Raw genomic sequence first — 13,930 nt, forward strand, 5'->3', positions numbered from 1 at the left:
TAACCAATCTAAAACAAAGGAAAAGAGTGCTAGAGAGGACCTCAGGAAGTCCTTCAGCCCAAGGCCTCTATCCCCATTCAGCACACATACCGGAGTCAGTCTATTACAACAGATACAAAAGGTTAATGACACTTGTTCTTAGGTTTTCAGTGACACATTTCATCTTCTGCAGTCCTGCACTGTCTTAGAGTTTCTATCATGTCTGATTTAATTATCCATCAATTTATACCCATTATTCCTTATATTCAGTTTTCAGAGCAGGTAAGGCAGATAATTCCCTTTCCTATAATAGCCCTTACTTATCCACACAGCCCCTTAGCTTTAAACCTGAATACTAAGAGGCGGCCAGGTTAGTAGAGTTTCTGCTTCTCAGTCCTTTCTCTTCAGTTAACTGTGTGCTTCTCACCTGGGCTGGTGACCCACACTCTCTCTCCTAAATGGCAAACCAGTCTCATTTCAAGTCTTGTACACTCCGTTTAAATAGCTGGGGAGGATGTTTGCCTTTTCACAACAACATGACACTGAGTCACACTTGTCTGGTGTTCAGCTTCAACATCCAGTTCTTTTTTCTCCTAGACAGTTCTTCTCCTTCATTTTCCATTCCTGCTGTTAGTCACTGCTGCCTTCACACTAAGCATTTCCCTCTTGCACCATGCCCTCATGCCCCCCACACCAGGTTATTCCAGGCTATGAAGAACCTTGGAAATTCCCAGCTTGTTCTCCAGTGTACATGGAGTCACTTCCAACTTCATGCTATCAAAACATTTAATAAACAAATTCAATAACCGCAGCTTCATTCAGGAAGGAACTTTCAAATTCTCAAAAATAAAAATTCTTCCATCAGAACATTTAAGCTTTTGCCAGATTCTTATGAGACACATTTTTGGAGATGCTGGGCCAGACATGCCCAATTCAAATGGAGACAAACAGGCATTTGCCATTATGACAATTTTAGTGAGAATACCTGACAGAGACTAGATAGTATTTATTCAATCAGAGGTTTCTGCATCTGCTTGCTTCTCCCCATTATATATTTTAATCTCTGCAATGTTTGTAGTGTAACACAAAGCACAATGTGAAACTTGGAGCTGGTACTGCAGAGATGATTCGTGCCTCAAGAATTCAGCACAGAAAACAAGGCAGTAAGTCTGTCATGGAATGCAGTGATCAGGGTGGGCCTCTGCAAGGCTCAGCAAGCTCCTAATTTTGCACAACTGCTTCACGCACCAAAACCATCACAAGCTGGTACTTTGTTTCATACATGAAAAATAAACACCAAAGGTAATTTCAACCAAAAGGAGCTTGCAGGGCACCTATGAAACAGAAAGACTGTACTATCTCCCAGTCACCCTGTGGAACCAGCCAGGTTCTCCACAGTTGAGAGAATGGCTGACTACCAACAGCCTGAGCTGTACAGACAGAGCACAGAGAACCCAGAGCCATTGTGAAGGGGGTTAGAAGGACGGCCCAACTGAGCACTGACAAATTCCTTCTGAACATCTTTTTTGTGGAAAAGACATTATAGAAAGTAATGGCTTCTGCCAAGGAGTTTGTTTCAAGGAGCTGCTGCCAGTGCCCCAAGGTCACCACCATGCCTGACGGTCCCTACCTGGCCCTCCTGGCCCAGGTCCCCATGTCAGCCCTCCAGGGCATCAGCCCCCACCCCATGAGGGCCAGGCTGCAGTTTGGCACAGCCCTGCCCAGCCATGGGCCCCACCAAGCCAGGCCCACCCACGCCCACATCCTGACCCAGCCTCGGCCTGTCCCCAGGGAGGTGCCCAGTGCCTGGGGCTGTCTCAGTGCCCCTGGCTGCAATTGTCCTGCTGGGGTGGTAGAATGGGCCCTGGCTGCCAAGCCCTGCTCTGACAGACCCCCCAGGGGAGCCCCCATAGCACCCTGCCTGTAGGGAGCCCCCACACCCCACAGGGTACAATGACAGGGGGCTGCTGTAGAGGTTTGACATGCTGTTTTAGACCACCTCTAATGTCAGTTTAAATGTGAGTCATTACCCAGTAGTACAGAAGCAGATGCAGAAAGGCCTTTTTTGAGAGGTCATTCCTTATTCATCAACTACAACCCCATCAAGTGGAAAGAGTATGATGTCATTTACTCCAAAACCCATCACTCTTTTCCCAATGGGGGAGGTTTATGATATGCTTAAAGCCACCTCCCTTCTTTAAAGACCCTTAAAAGAAAGGACTGAAACTATTTGCAACATTGTTAGCCCCATGAAAATAGCTACATATCACTTAAACACATCCCAAATTTTAATGCTTAATTTCTTTTCATCTCAAAGCCAGTGACAAGAGGGAATTCATGCAGATCTCACAAGTGTAAACCTTCAAACACTATTTTGCTTCATCTCAAACCAACCAAAAACTATGTAAAAGGACAAGTTTAGAAGCAAGGAGTAACTATAGTGGCCAAAAAATAAGAAAAATTCTTCAGTTTAAGGTCTCATTTAGTGATCCTGTCCAGGAATACAGTCCAGCAAGCTACAAGTCCTTTGAAAAGCACAAATTAAACCCTTTCCTTATCTCACCCTCAATTAACTGCTCCTGAGTTTTTTTTCTTTTAGCCTCAGCACAGGCATCAAGGACCAGGGCAGTGATTGTCCCTCTATACTCAGCACTGGTGAGGCCTCACCTCAAGTCCTGTGTTCAGTTTCAGTCTCCTCACTACAAGAAGAACATTGAGGTGCTGGAGTGAGTCCAGAAAAGGGCAATGGAGCTGGTGAAGGGTCTGGAGCACAGGTCTTATGAGGAGCAGCTGAGGGAGCTGGAGGTGTTTAGCCTGGAGAAAAGGAGGCTCAGGGGAACCTTATCAGTCTCTACAACTACCTGAAAGGAGGGAGTAGCCAGGTGGGGGTTGGTCTCTTCTCCCACGTAACTAGTGACAGGATGAGAGGAAGTGACCTCAAATTGCACCAGGGGAGGTTTAGATTAGAAACTAGAAAATTTTTTTTCATGTAAAGTGTTGTAAAGTATTGGAACAGACTGCCCAGGGAAGTGGTGGAGTCACCATCCCTGCAAATGTTCAAAAAACCTGTGAATATGGCACTTGAGGACATGGTTTAATGGTGAACATAGTGGTGGTACTGGGTTGACAGTTGGACTTGATGATTTTAAAGGTCATTTCCAACCATAACAATTCCATGATCCTATATGCCTACGTGCATACGAGTTTCAATACATACAACCTCTTCAAAGTAGTTTTTCTGGGCATGAACTGACATGATTACCATTTTCCAAGGCCCTGTATCAGCAGGGTGCATCCAGGAGCTGACAGCACCATGACATCAGTGGGAATAGCTACACACTCACAGCTACATGCTGACCCCAGACTGCACACCTACAAGTGCTACCCACTTGGAAGTTAGCCAGCATCTACTACCTTTCCAAAAAAAGCAGAGATGATCAGACTTTCCACAATGGTGAATTTTGCAAGCAACTTAAGAAGAGGAAGATATTCTCATTTTTTGCTTCAATTTAATCTTTCATACACACCCACCTCCCTGCCATATGTAATCAGAAATGAATCACAGTTATAACAGCAGCTGCTTTACGTCTTTTTTCTGCTTTTTCTTCACTAGAAATAACACTTCCATTTGTACCCACTGTATCTTTTATGTCAGTCCAGTAATCTTCCCGTCCAATACACAGCTAATTTCCCCATCCATACAGATGTACCTCATATTCTTGGCTTCTGTATCTCCTGTTTATCCCCCTCTGACATGATTTTTGCATCCTTACAGTGTGCCCCATCAACTACTCTTCAACTTGCCCAGTTTGCAGCTGCAAACAAAGTTACAGCTTTGCATTGCTTGCTGAATAGAAGTTGCTTGGTTTTATTCTCTGTCCTTCCTAATAGCAAGTATAGTTTGTCAATACAGGTCATGTGAATCCCTCATGTTATCCAAGAAAGCAGAATCAAGAGCATGTTTTCTATCACGTGACATTAATATTAGTTGTTTTCACAGAAAATACAATGATAATCCAGGAGTAATTTATAGAGAGCCAAAATAATCACAGGAGCTTTCCAAGCCTATTTCCCCACAATCTCTTGACAAGGAACTCTGGCTTAATTTTTTAAAGTCCTACTCAGCTATGTGTTTGTTCATTTTCAAACAGAGCCAGTGACTGATTAACATGCTGTTCTTTAAGGAATATGAAGTGGGATATTGGATAAGCTCCTAAAAAGGATGCCTTGCCACAAGGAAGCGAGATGTCAAACAGTAGTATTCTCATGCACTTGTCTTAGCCATGCATTCCTTTTGAGTCCACCTGTTCTGTTTTCTAATAACATGCCCGATTTTAACAGTACTCAGAAGAAAGAGGTATTTCAGTGATTATACTCCACTGACCTCTAGTTAGGATGTGTAATTATTTCTATGATTACCTTCCCTTTGGGAAGTACCTTGTATTTCTAAACTGCTAAATCCATCTACTCCAAAATTTTAGAAGCTTGAACACAGGAGAGAAACAAAACACCTATATAAACAAGAACACCTAAGAGACATTTCCAGATTCTTTTAAGTGTGTGGCATCCAGGACAACTTCCTGTGACCTAGCAGTCTATATAGAGTTATCAAATCAGCTCCACTATTAGTATCCTCATTAGACTCAGCAGAGAGGCTGACTTGCTCTCTAGATTGACTTAAAGGTATGCAGACAAGGAAATTATTTGCTGTACGGTTTCTGGGATGTCGACAAAAGGACATGAGTGGCTGCAGGAACTGATCTACTTCTTTTAAATGACCCCATCAACAGCTGCAAGGAGAAAAGACTCATTTTATGCAATGAAAGATCTAGGAGTAAATATGCTTTTTCTCTGTGAAAGGCTAGATGGTGTCTATGGAGAAGACCTTGATCTGCAGTGCTTACAGACTTTCATATCTCAAGTACTGACCAAAACACACTCTCTTCATAAAAGCAGAGAAGAACAGGTTTGGGTTTTTTTCTGTGAAGTTTATCTACACACTCGGGTATTCCCCAAATGCACGTTTAATGGCAGAGGTATAGGCAAAAGGAAGAAGGGAACACAGATAGCTAAGTTGCACTAAATTTTAGAATCAATAAGGCTGTCACATGTACTTTGTTCACTTCAGTCATGACGGAAGCAGGAAAATGTGCTCTAAAGTCGTAAAGCCTCCTGAAAGGCACATCTAGGTTTTGTAAGACATAGAAAATATTAAGCCTTTGCATAATTCACTTATTTAGCAAAACTTCAAGCCTTTAAGTCATCCTATAAAGGCTTTGCAAAGTAGTAATGTACATCCTTGTGACATATTTATCATATCCTCCTGGAAGTGTTGTGATACTGTCATTATAAGTAATTTCTAATTAGAATGTAAGAACAGATTATACAGATATGTCTTTTTTCCCAGTATGGTTATGCAAGTCAAAAGTAGCTAAGTTCTCTGATGACATAATTAAGCAAGAACAAGTCACATCTATGTCACTTTATCCACTTACAGACAGAGAATTTGGCCCAGATGTTTCTGAAGCAGAATTCACCATAAGTGACTAAGTAGCTTTCATACTTTTTTTCCTCTAGAATCTTTAGATATTGACATCAATATAGTAAGACTAAAACCTTCAGATTCTATTCTGGATTTGATCCAATTCACCACAACTATTAGGTGGTAGTACATATATGTCCCTCTTTTATGGCCCAGCCTGACCCAAGAGTTCTTCCTCCAGGTTTCTTGCTGCTGGAATGCTGCCTTCCCATCTGCCTGTCCATGCTCTTGAACTAAAATCTACTTTAAATATTTGCTTAAACCTCTTCAAGATGGTAAGATTGCTAAACATGGTCTATGTGACCTCTTCCCAAGAGCATGCTGTTCTACCGGAGCATGTTCTTCAAAGGTAACTTACAGTACATTTAATGTTTCGGAAAAATACTTTGGAAATCCATAAAAGCTACTTTCACTCTCTAAATGCAACTCAAAGAGAAGCTGCTATGGTCTTTGAACAAGGAACATTCTTAACATTTTGTCCTTGGGTATAGGCTTAAGAATAGGGTTTGGAGGGCATAGAAAATGAAGGAAACAGTAGCACTAATTGCCCATAACTTTGAGGACTTCAACATTAACTTTAGCTTAGGCTTCCCTGCTACTGTTGCCACCTTAAAGCATAACAATAACATAACATCGTAACAGTAAACAAGTGCTCCTACATCTGAGGTCAAATTCTCTGGTCATTGAACTATATGGATATAGGAACCATTGGATCCTAGGAAGAAAACACCAGCTAACTCAAATCAGGAAAATCAAGGAGCAGCAATATCAGGATATTTGCACCTTTTAAGACCTCCACAACCAGACCAATACTGCCCCTATCTATTACCAAACAGTTCCTGGTCAGATTACTGAGCTAACAAGGGAAAGCATCACCCAGAGCCACCCTACTCCTGAAGGAAGAGCACACCAATTAAATCTGAGGCAGGAGCGACCAGAAATGAAGTGTTTGCATTGAGTTGCTGGCATATACTAGCTTGTAATAGTTGTTGCTTGCTCTCTCTCTCTCTCTAGTTCAATTATGCTTTCCCTATCCTAGCAGCAGTTTGTTCTTTTGCACTCTACAACCAGCTCAATAACCTTGGATCCAACATTAGATCATGGATGCCATGAGCCTTTCAAACACACACAGTGACCTCCTGTAGCCAGGAGCTCTTTGTGAAGGAAAGGCATTTCAGCAACTGCCTCCAAGATCTCCTACCCATTACTGATATCCCAGTACTTCAGAACTCACATTACTGCTTTAATATTTGTGACAGGCAATTGTTCCTCAATCTGTTTTAATTAGAACTACACAGTGCCACAAGTTACCAGTTTAAAAATCAGGGCACCACAATATGGTTGGGATTTTTCTCAGCAACTAAAAGAATGATTTCACAGACTAGCTTAACTTGAAATAACACAAAGTGCCAGAAAGCCATCTGTTCTAACCTCTGTGTTAAAGTTAACAGCTATTTTGGATTTCAACAAAGGAAGTCAGCTACAGCTATTAATGCTGATTTGTTTTGGGTTTTTTTCCCCCCCATGGAGTCTAAGTACCCACTATTTTTATTAAATGGAACAGGAACAACAGTAACTGGAGATCCCTGAAGAAGGGGCAGAAAACAAAAATCTGGGACACAAACAGCACTGTGTTGCATTGCAATGCCAGTCACTTATCTCCACACATATAAGTCAAGTCAGACCTTTCCCAGTTTGTCAGAACCTGCCACACAAGGAAGGCAGGCGTCACCATGAATACACGCAGTGACTGACTGCAGATTGAGGACATACTGAACCATCTAACACACTGCCAGCAGCCCCCAGCACATCTGGGTCTCTAGTATATTTTTGGGATGAAGTATCAGTTAGCCTGTCTGTGCTCAAGATTAAATCTAGGGATGGATACAATCCTTTTTAAAGACATAAATTTAATACTGAGACTTGGAAGGGAAAGGCAGTATTAAGTAATTTATTCAAAAGGTAAAAAAGAAGTTATAGTGTTTTCTACTTGTAGTTAAAAAGACCATGAGTTTTCTAAGTGGGTCTTTATTTTTTCTCATGGGAGCTTTAGCTCATTCTCATTAACTAACTTAAATCTTTTCTTCCCCCACACCGTCCCTTTCATGAAGGGGCAGTCTCCCAAACCAGAGGTTGACAGTAGCTTTGATCCTAGTCTGATTCAAGGATTTATTTCCAGCATCAATGGGGCTGAAGTCTCATGAGACATTTGTCTTCTGGCATCAGATGATATCAAGTACTTGCTACTAGGCAAATCTTGAGATTTTGACCAAAAGGCCACACTCTGAAGTTTTGATGCTAACCAAAGATATTTTTTATCTCAATCTCACGTAAACCTCTTCCTTTTAATCTCAGAACCTAGAAAGAAAGCATTTTACATCCAGCATATTTGAACTGAGAATACAGACTTGTCAGTGCTCTGTCTGACCCTGTATTTCTTGCTTGTACTCCATTAGGAACTGAAAGACATGTTGTCACTGCAAAGAACAGCTGTCTTCACCTCAGTGGAGACCTTTTCCTCAGGATGTATGAATCCAAACTTTTGGGTCAGAACAGTGTCCAATGAAGCAACAAGGGTGCCAGTACATGTATGTTTAGCATGACTCCAGTGATGATATCTGCATGGTTTAAAGCAGTCAATGTACAAACTAGAATTATAAGAGCTCAGTTATATGCAATGCAGTAGTTTCCACAGCTTAAAATATGAGTAGTCAAAAATAAAAATATCACAGAGGGTACATGTTTCACATATATCAAATCACGACACTAACTGAACTTCCGCCAAACCAAATCACCGTGCTATGAAGAAAAAGCAGCATCTATCATCATGATCAACAGAATGAAAGGGCAGCAGCAACCTCTTCTCCATCTATTATTACTGGGGGAAATATTCACAGCAATATAGATACACCTTCCTCACGAAACATCTAAATTATTTCTGTCAACCATAAATCTGACTCCTTTATTTCAAAGGAAACATGAATTCCCAGATTAACAGGTCACCAACTCAATTCTTTTCCAAACCAGTATTAAAACAGTAATCCCAATTCTGTGTTAAAAAGGATATTACTATAAAGTAATGATATGAAGAAATAAGCCATCAAAGGCAGAGAAATTAAATGAAAATTGATGCTGAAATAGCATCACGCCATGAAGCTTATGGTCCAAAGCCTCATCTTAGATATGCTTATGAATAAGAACCTTCAATAAAACCTAGGAGTTCTTTACAGAGGTACCTAACGGTGATTTTTAAACGTTTTACAGGGTCTACCTATTTCTAGAGGTAGATAGCTTTTATCTGCACATTTGTCAGAAACGCAACTGAACTTTCTCTGGGCTCCAGTGCTAGTCCCACCTTCCTCCCTCATCCCAAGCTGCTTCCTCAGACAGGTTTCTGCCTGCCTCATTGCACAAATTTTAGCACACTACTCCTCAGCATTTATTTTCAACAGCAAAATGAGGGAATTAAACACTACTGAAAAAAAGCAAAGACAAGCAACCTCAGGCCAGGCAAACTGTCAATTCAATTGACAGCAATCATCACATCTTATTCTCAGATGCAAATGCTGAATTTCACATCCCAGCTCTTCATAGCCATTAACCGCTTTTTTGCAATGCCTTGCTGCTCTACTGCACAGTCAACTTGGCTGTCGAGGCCTGCAGAGAGATATGTTATAATGGCTCTCCTGGCAAACCAGTGGTGCAGCTCTCCACACCAGCCAGTCCACGGAGATCTCCGTGCTGTGCACTGCTACTGCACGCCAAGCCGTGTCATTTCACCACTCTCTTGGTATTCGCTCTGCCCAAAAGTCACACTAGAAGGGTTAAGGTCAGGGACGGCCGCAGAGAACACCTTGCAGCCAGGGGGAATCCCAGTCCCATTCCCAGAGCCCTTCTGCACAGCGCAGGGCAGGTCACCCGCAGCGCCCTGACCAGCGGCTTTCCCCACCCGAGAGTGGGGACGAGGAGCCACCCGCGCACCGGAGCACAGCCACAGCGGGGGCCTGGGCACCCCGTACTGTCTGCTTCTCGCGGTGGACCCGGCGCTGCCGGGCTTGGGGCACGGCCACAGCCCCACCGGGGAGGGGAGGGCTGTGACTAAGCACACGCGGCCTCTCCTCGCCCTCCCACTCGCGTGGGCACCAGCAGCCGGACGGGGGGGCCGCTCCCGGGAAGGGACCGGGCAGGAGGCACCTGCCGTCTCCCGCCCCCGCGGCCGGGCAGCAGCCCAGGCCGGCAGCCGGGCCCACGGGGCTTTCCGTCCCACGGCTGCGCCGCGACCCGAACGCGAGGGCCGCGCTCCGGGCACCCCGCACGGGCACCCCAATGGCCGCCCAGGCTCGCCGCCCCCGGCCCCGGCAGCCTGCCCTCCTCGTACCGCTGCCATCCTTGAAGGGAGGGGGTGGGACGTCTCGTAGCGATCGGGTCCAGCCCCCCTTCTCCGCTTCCTCCTCCTCCTCCTCCATAGGGCCGGGGCCGCCCGGGACGGCGCTGCCGCCGCAGACCTGCCGCTGCTGCCGCCGCCGCTCCGCCGGGGTGGCCGCCGCCCGGGGAGAGCGGCGCCGGGCCGCCCTGCCCCGCGGGCTTGGCGCCCCCGGGCGCCCCTCGTCCTCCTCGTCGTCCTCCTCGTCCTGGGAAGAGGCGGCGGAGCGGGAGTCGGCCGAGGTGCTGTAGAAGGGGTTCCCGCTGCTATCTTGGCCCGACTCCCCGAAGACGTCGTCGGAGATCTGCAGGCTCTCGTAGCGGGATCGGGCCGCCTCCAGCAGAGACAGCGCCTTCCTGCGCGCCGGCCCGCCGCCGCCCTCCGCCATCATCTCGGCCGCCGCCAGCAGCCGCCCGCGCTCCCCTCGGCCCGGCTCGGTCGGGTCCTGCGGCCGCAGGCAGCAGCCCAGCAGTAGGAGCGGCTCGGGCACGGCGGCGGGCAGGCAGCGAGTCGGGGAAGCCCCGCCGCCGCCGCCGCCGGGACTGAGCCCTGCCTCCCGCTCCCGCCCGCACCACCCGCCCCTGTGTGTGTGCAGGGACATGGGGGGAAGGAGCCAGCTCAACATCTCCAAGTACCACATCCAGCCAATTGCCGCGGCACTCCGCGCTCGGGAGGTGGGGTTATATGGGCGCCGCGGGCCAGCGCGGGCCGCCCACCGCCCGGCCCGCCGCCTGTCGCCGCTCCACCCACTTAAAACCACAGCGCCGGCTGCCGCGGGGCCGCCGCTGCGCCCCGCCGCCGGGAGGGGGGTGCGCTCCCGCTCCCGCTCCCGGCCCCGGCCGGAGCTGTCCGCCGCCGCGGTGCTGCAGCCGCGCAGGGCAGAGACAGGAGCGCTGGCCTCGGTGCCTGCGGGCCCGTCAGTAGCTCCCGCTGTCCTGGGGGGGCGGAGGGCTGGGAGCAGAAAGGCGCTGAGGGGTTGACCTGGCGGGTCCGAGCCCCGACGGCGTGGCCGGGGCCACACAGCCCCTCATGCACGAGAGCGTGAGCAGTCGGGGCCCTGATGTCGCTGCCCCAAAATAGGGCACAGAGCTCCCGCGCTGGGGCGGACCCTGAAGGAAAGTGGGGAAGGTGCTGGAGCACAGGACTGTGGGACACCTGTCACCAGATGCTCGCTGGCTGCTGGGCCTGCCGCCGGGCTTGGGCTCCGGGGAGGCTTTGCTCTGGTCTGGAGTGGCACACATACTCCTGCCCATCCAGCTCTCTGCAGGTTGTGGGGCTGAGCGCCTGCGGCATGTAGGTTGGTTTCTGAAGTGAGTACAGTGTGAAGTAACCATTCTTCCCAAATTACCACTGATCTAAAAGCAATATCGTGGCACAAGTAAAATGAGGAAAGTGAAAACACCCGTGCCCTAGCTGGGTCAGTTAAACATGATTCAGAAGTATCTCTGGAGTAATCTAAGGATTTCATACAGTAGCTGAGGCCCCTGGTTGTGCAGGAGTCAGAAGAGTCTGTCTGATGTTACCAGAATGTATGAAATCTCTGATCAAGGTTTATTATTATTGCTATTGGGCATCCCGCTGTGCTGGTTACTGTACAAATACTCATTAAGGCGACAGTCCCTGCCTCCCTTCTTGCCAACAGCGATAGCAGCTATCGAGCCCACCCTTTCACAGCAGCACTTTCAAAGTAAACAGTAATCGGATTCTGTGGATCTATCGTATGCAACTGGGGGGGGCAGGGGACGGCATATTATTTGCATTTTTTCATGCAAACTTTCAGTGTAGGTTGATCTGAAGATCTGGTAGTGCTACAGATTTAACAAGTTTTATAGCACTGAATGTTTCTGTCTTTAAAAAAGGAAGGTTAATGTCCTCATGGTTCTGAAGGACTCTAGCATAACATGGAAAATTATAAAAGCTGAACTCTGTAGGTATTTAAAAGACCAATCTTGTGTTCTATTTAGGTATTTTTAAATTGTAATGGCTTCATTAAACTTTGAAGTTCTTTATAGTGCATACAGCCAAATACAGAGAAAAGAATGTGTCTCCTGTGCATCCTTAAGGAAACAGAAAAACTCAGTGTAATTTGAGGGGTGAGATTTAAGCTGTATTTCTACTTTGAAAAATCTCAAAAGTGTCTTATTGATTATATTAAAATATTACTAAGTTTATATACAAATGGATTTTTAATTTTTTTTTTCTATTGCAAGCTCTGCCAACTTAGCCGGCAATTTGGCATTGCACTGGGTTTGTTTCATCTCACTAGTCACCAGAAATCACAACTCTATAGGCCAAGCTATTATTTTAATTGATCCTTGCCACCCCGTGCCTTCAGAATACCCTGATGGGAAGTCAAGACTGGATATGCAAAACTTTTCTTGCTGGTAATGATGAGTGACCAGCTTGTGGAAGGATGGAGGTGTTCATCCAGGTGACGTATAATTCACCTTGGCATCCAGATTCTATGAAAGTGCCCATAGACTCTCAGATGTCTTTAAATTTACTGGGTTTTTTCTGTAAAACACAACAGCTGGAAGGAGTGCTCTGAAGCCCAGGACAGAAAAAGATTTATCACGATAGACTCCCAGCAAAAGTATTCATGGGAACAGTCCAGTGACCAGAGAAACCCACACAGCCACCTCTATCTGCTTGTTGCAGCGAGGACAATTTCTCCCAACTCTTGCACACTTTACGCCAAAACCAGGTTCCATTCACAGCTGTCTGATGCACACTGCCAGGATTTTCCCTCCTAATGGCATGCCAAACGTTAGAAGTGTTCATTATTTTTAAGAGAATATTGGAGACAAGAGCTCTGGGAGGAGACTACTGCGCTGACAGACAGGGGCAGGACTGACCCTTGCGTCTACCAATCCAACATGACATTTTAATGATGAAGTCTCCTGCCGTACACACACATTCAATTTTTGTTGGTGGAACTTTCCGCTCTTTCAGCTTAGTCTATACAAAGACAAATCACTCTTCTGCCTGTTCCACAAGCAGAGAAACTCTCTGCATGCATGGGAAGGTAAGATCACTTTTCTGAGATAGGACTATGGAGGCTCCCACATAGGGCGGGGTGCCTAAGGTTTTTGCTTGCCTCATGGTCTAAGACAGAGCTTTTCACATGTTCCCCTTAGACCAGCCATGGAAACTGCTAATTAGATTACCGTAACCCAAAATGAGAGTTCTGGATTGTGAAAATTGCCATGTGTGACATGCTAGTAGTCATTTGATCCCAAACGATTGCAGAAACACAGAGATATGACAGGTGGTTCTAAAAATGGTTTCATCAGTCCATTGGGTTTTTATGAACAATTCAGACAACGGTCACCAGTGGTGGTTTGCACTTGAAAGATTTAATTATATAAACCTAATGGAACAGTATAACCAGAGCCCTGTTTTCTCCTTAGTCACTTAAACTTGTGTTTAGCCGCTAGAAAACACTACTAGAGTAAATGGACTTTTGTAGCCATGGCAACCTGTGGATCCACTTTTAATTTGCCTACAGAGAAAATGTTTGGATTCTTTTTCCTTGAAGTTTTCTGGTTTATTGCTACAGCAAAGGTGCCTTCTGTACACTCCTTCTGGCCCTGCTGATCTGTAAGGTTAATACTGTGATAGTGGGAAGTCCTGTCACTTCTCAGTAATTTATTCTTCATAGTTAGCTCTTTGAGGAAGGGTCTTGTGCCATCTTGCACTATATTTTACCTTATCAAACCATGGCCTAGGTCCAACAGAATATTGACATTTCTGTTTCCTACTTAAGCTTCCTCACTTCCTATTGATTTCACAGGGTTTGTAGACCTAAGATCTAGTGTGTGCCTGGTCCTTTCATATCACAAATACATTGAAATGGAATAATATTTAATCAGGTTTCATAATTATTCTTTTCTAGTCCTCTGCTCTGAAAGTGCAGCCCAGAATCTGAATTTCAAACTGTCTTCCATCTCAATGCCCCCCTAAAAGGAGTTTGTAGTGTCAGAGTC

General features: G+C 45.9%; 1 protein-coding gene across 1 annotated transcript in view; it reads right to left on the reverse strand.

Moving 5' to 3' along the window:
• Positions 1-10,524, reverse strand: part of PGBD5 (piggyBac transposable element derived 5) — a 71,950-nt gene extending 61,426 nt beyond the window's left edge. Inside the window, exon 1 of the mRNA XM_064648842.1 lies at positions 9,900-10,524. Coding sequence (XP_064504912.1) covers positions 9,900-10,335 — 436 coding nt within the window. The 5' untranslated portion in view covers positions 10,336-10,524. The remainder of the gene's footprint in view (positions 1-9,899) is intronic.
• Positions 10,525-13,930: the final 3,406 nt, after the last annotated feature.

Source organism: Pseudopipra pipra, chromosome 3, assembly GCF_036250125.1.
Source record: "Pseudopipra pipra isolate bDixPip1 chromosome 3, bDixPip1.hap1, whole genome shotgun sequence".
NCBI lineage: Eukaryota > Metazoa > Chordata > Aves > Passeriformes > Pipridae > Pseudopipra > Pseudopipra pipra.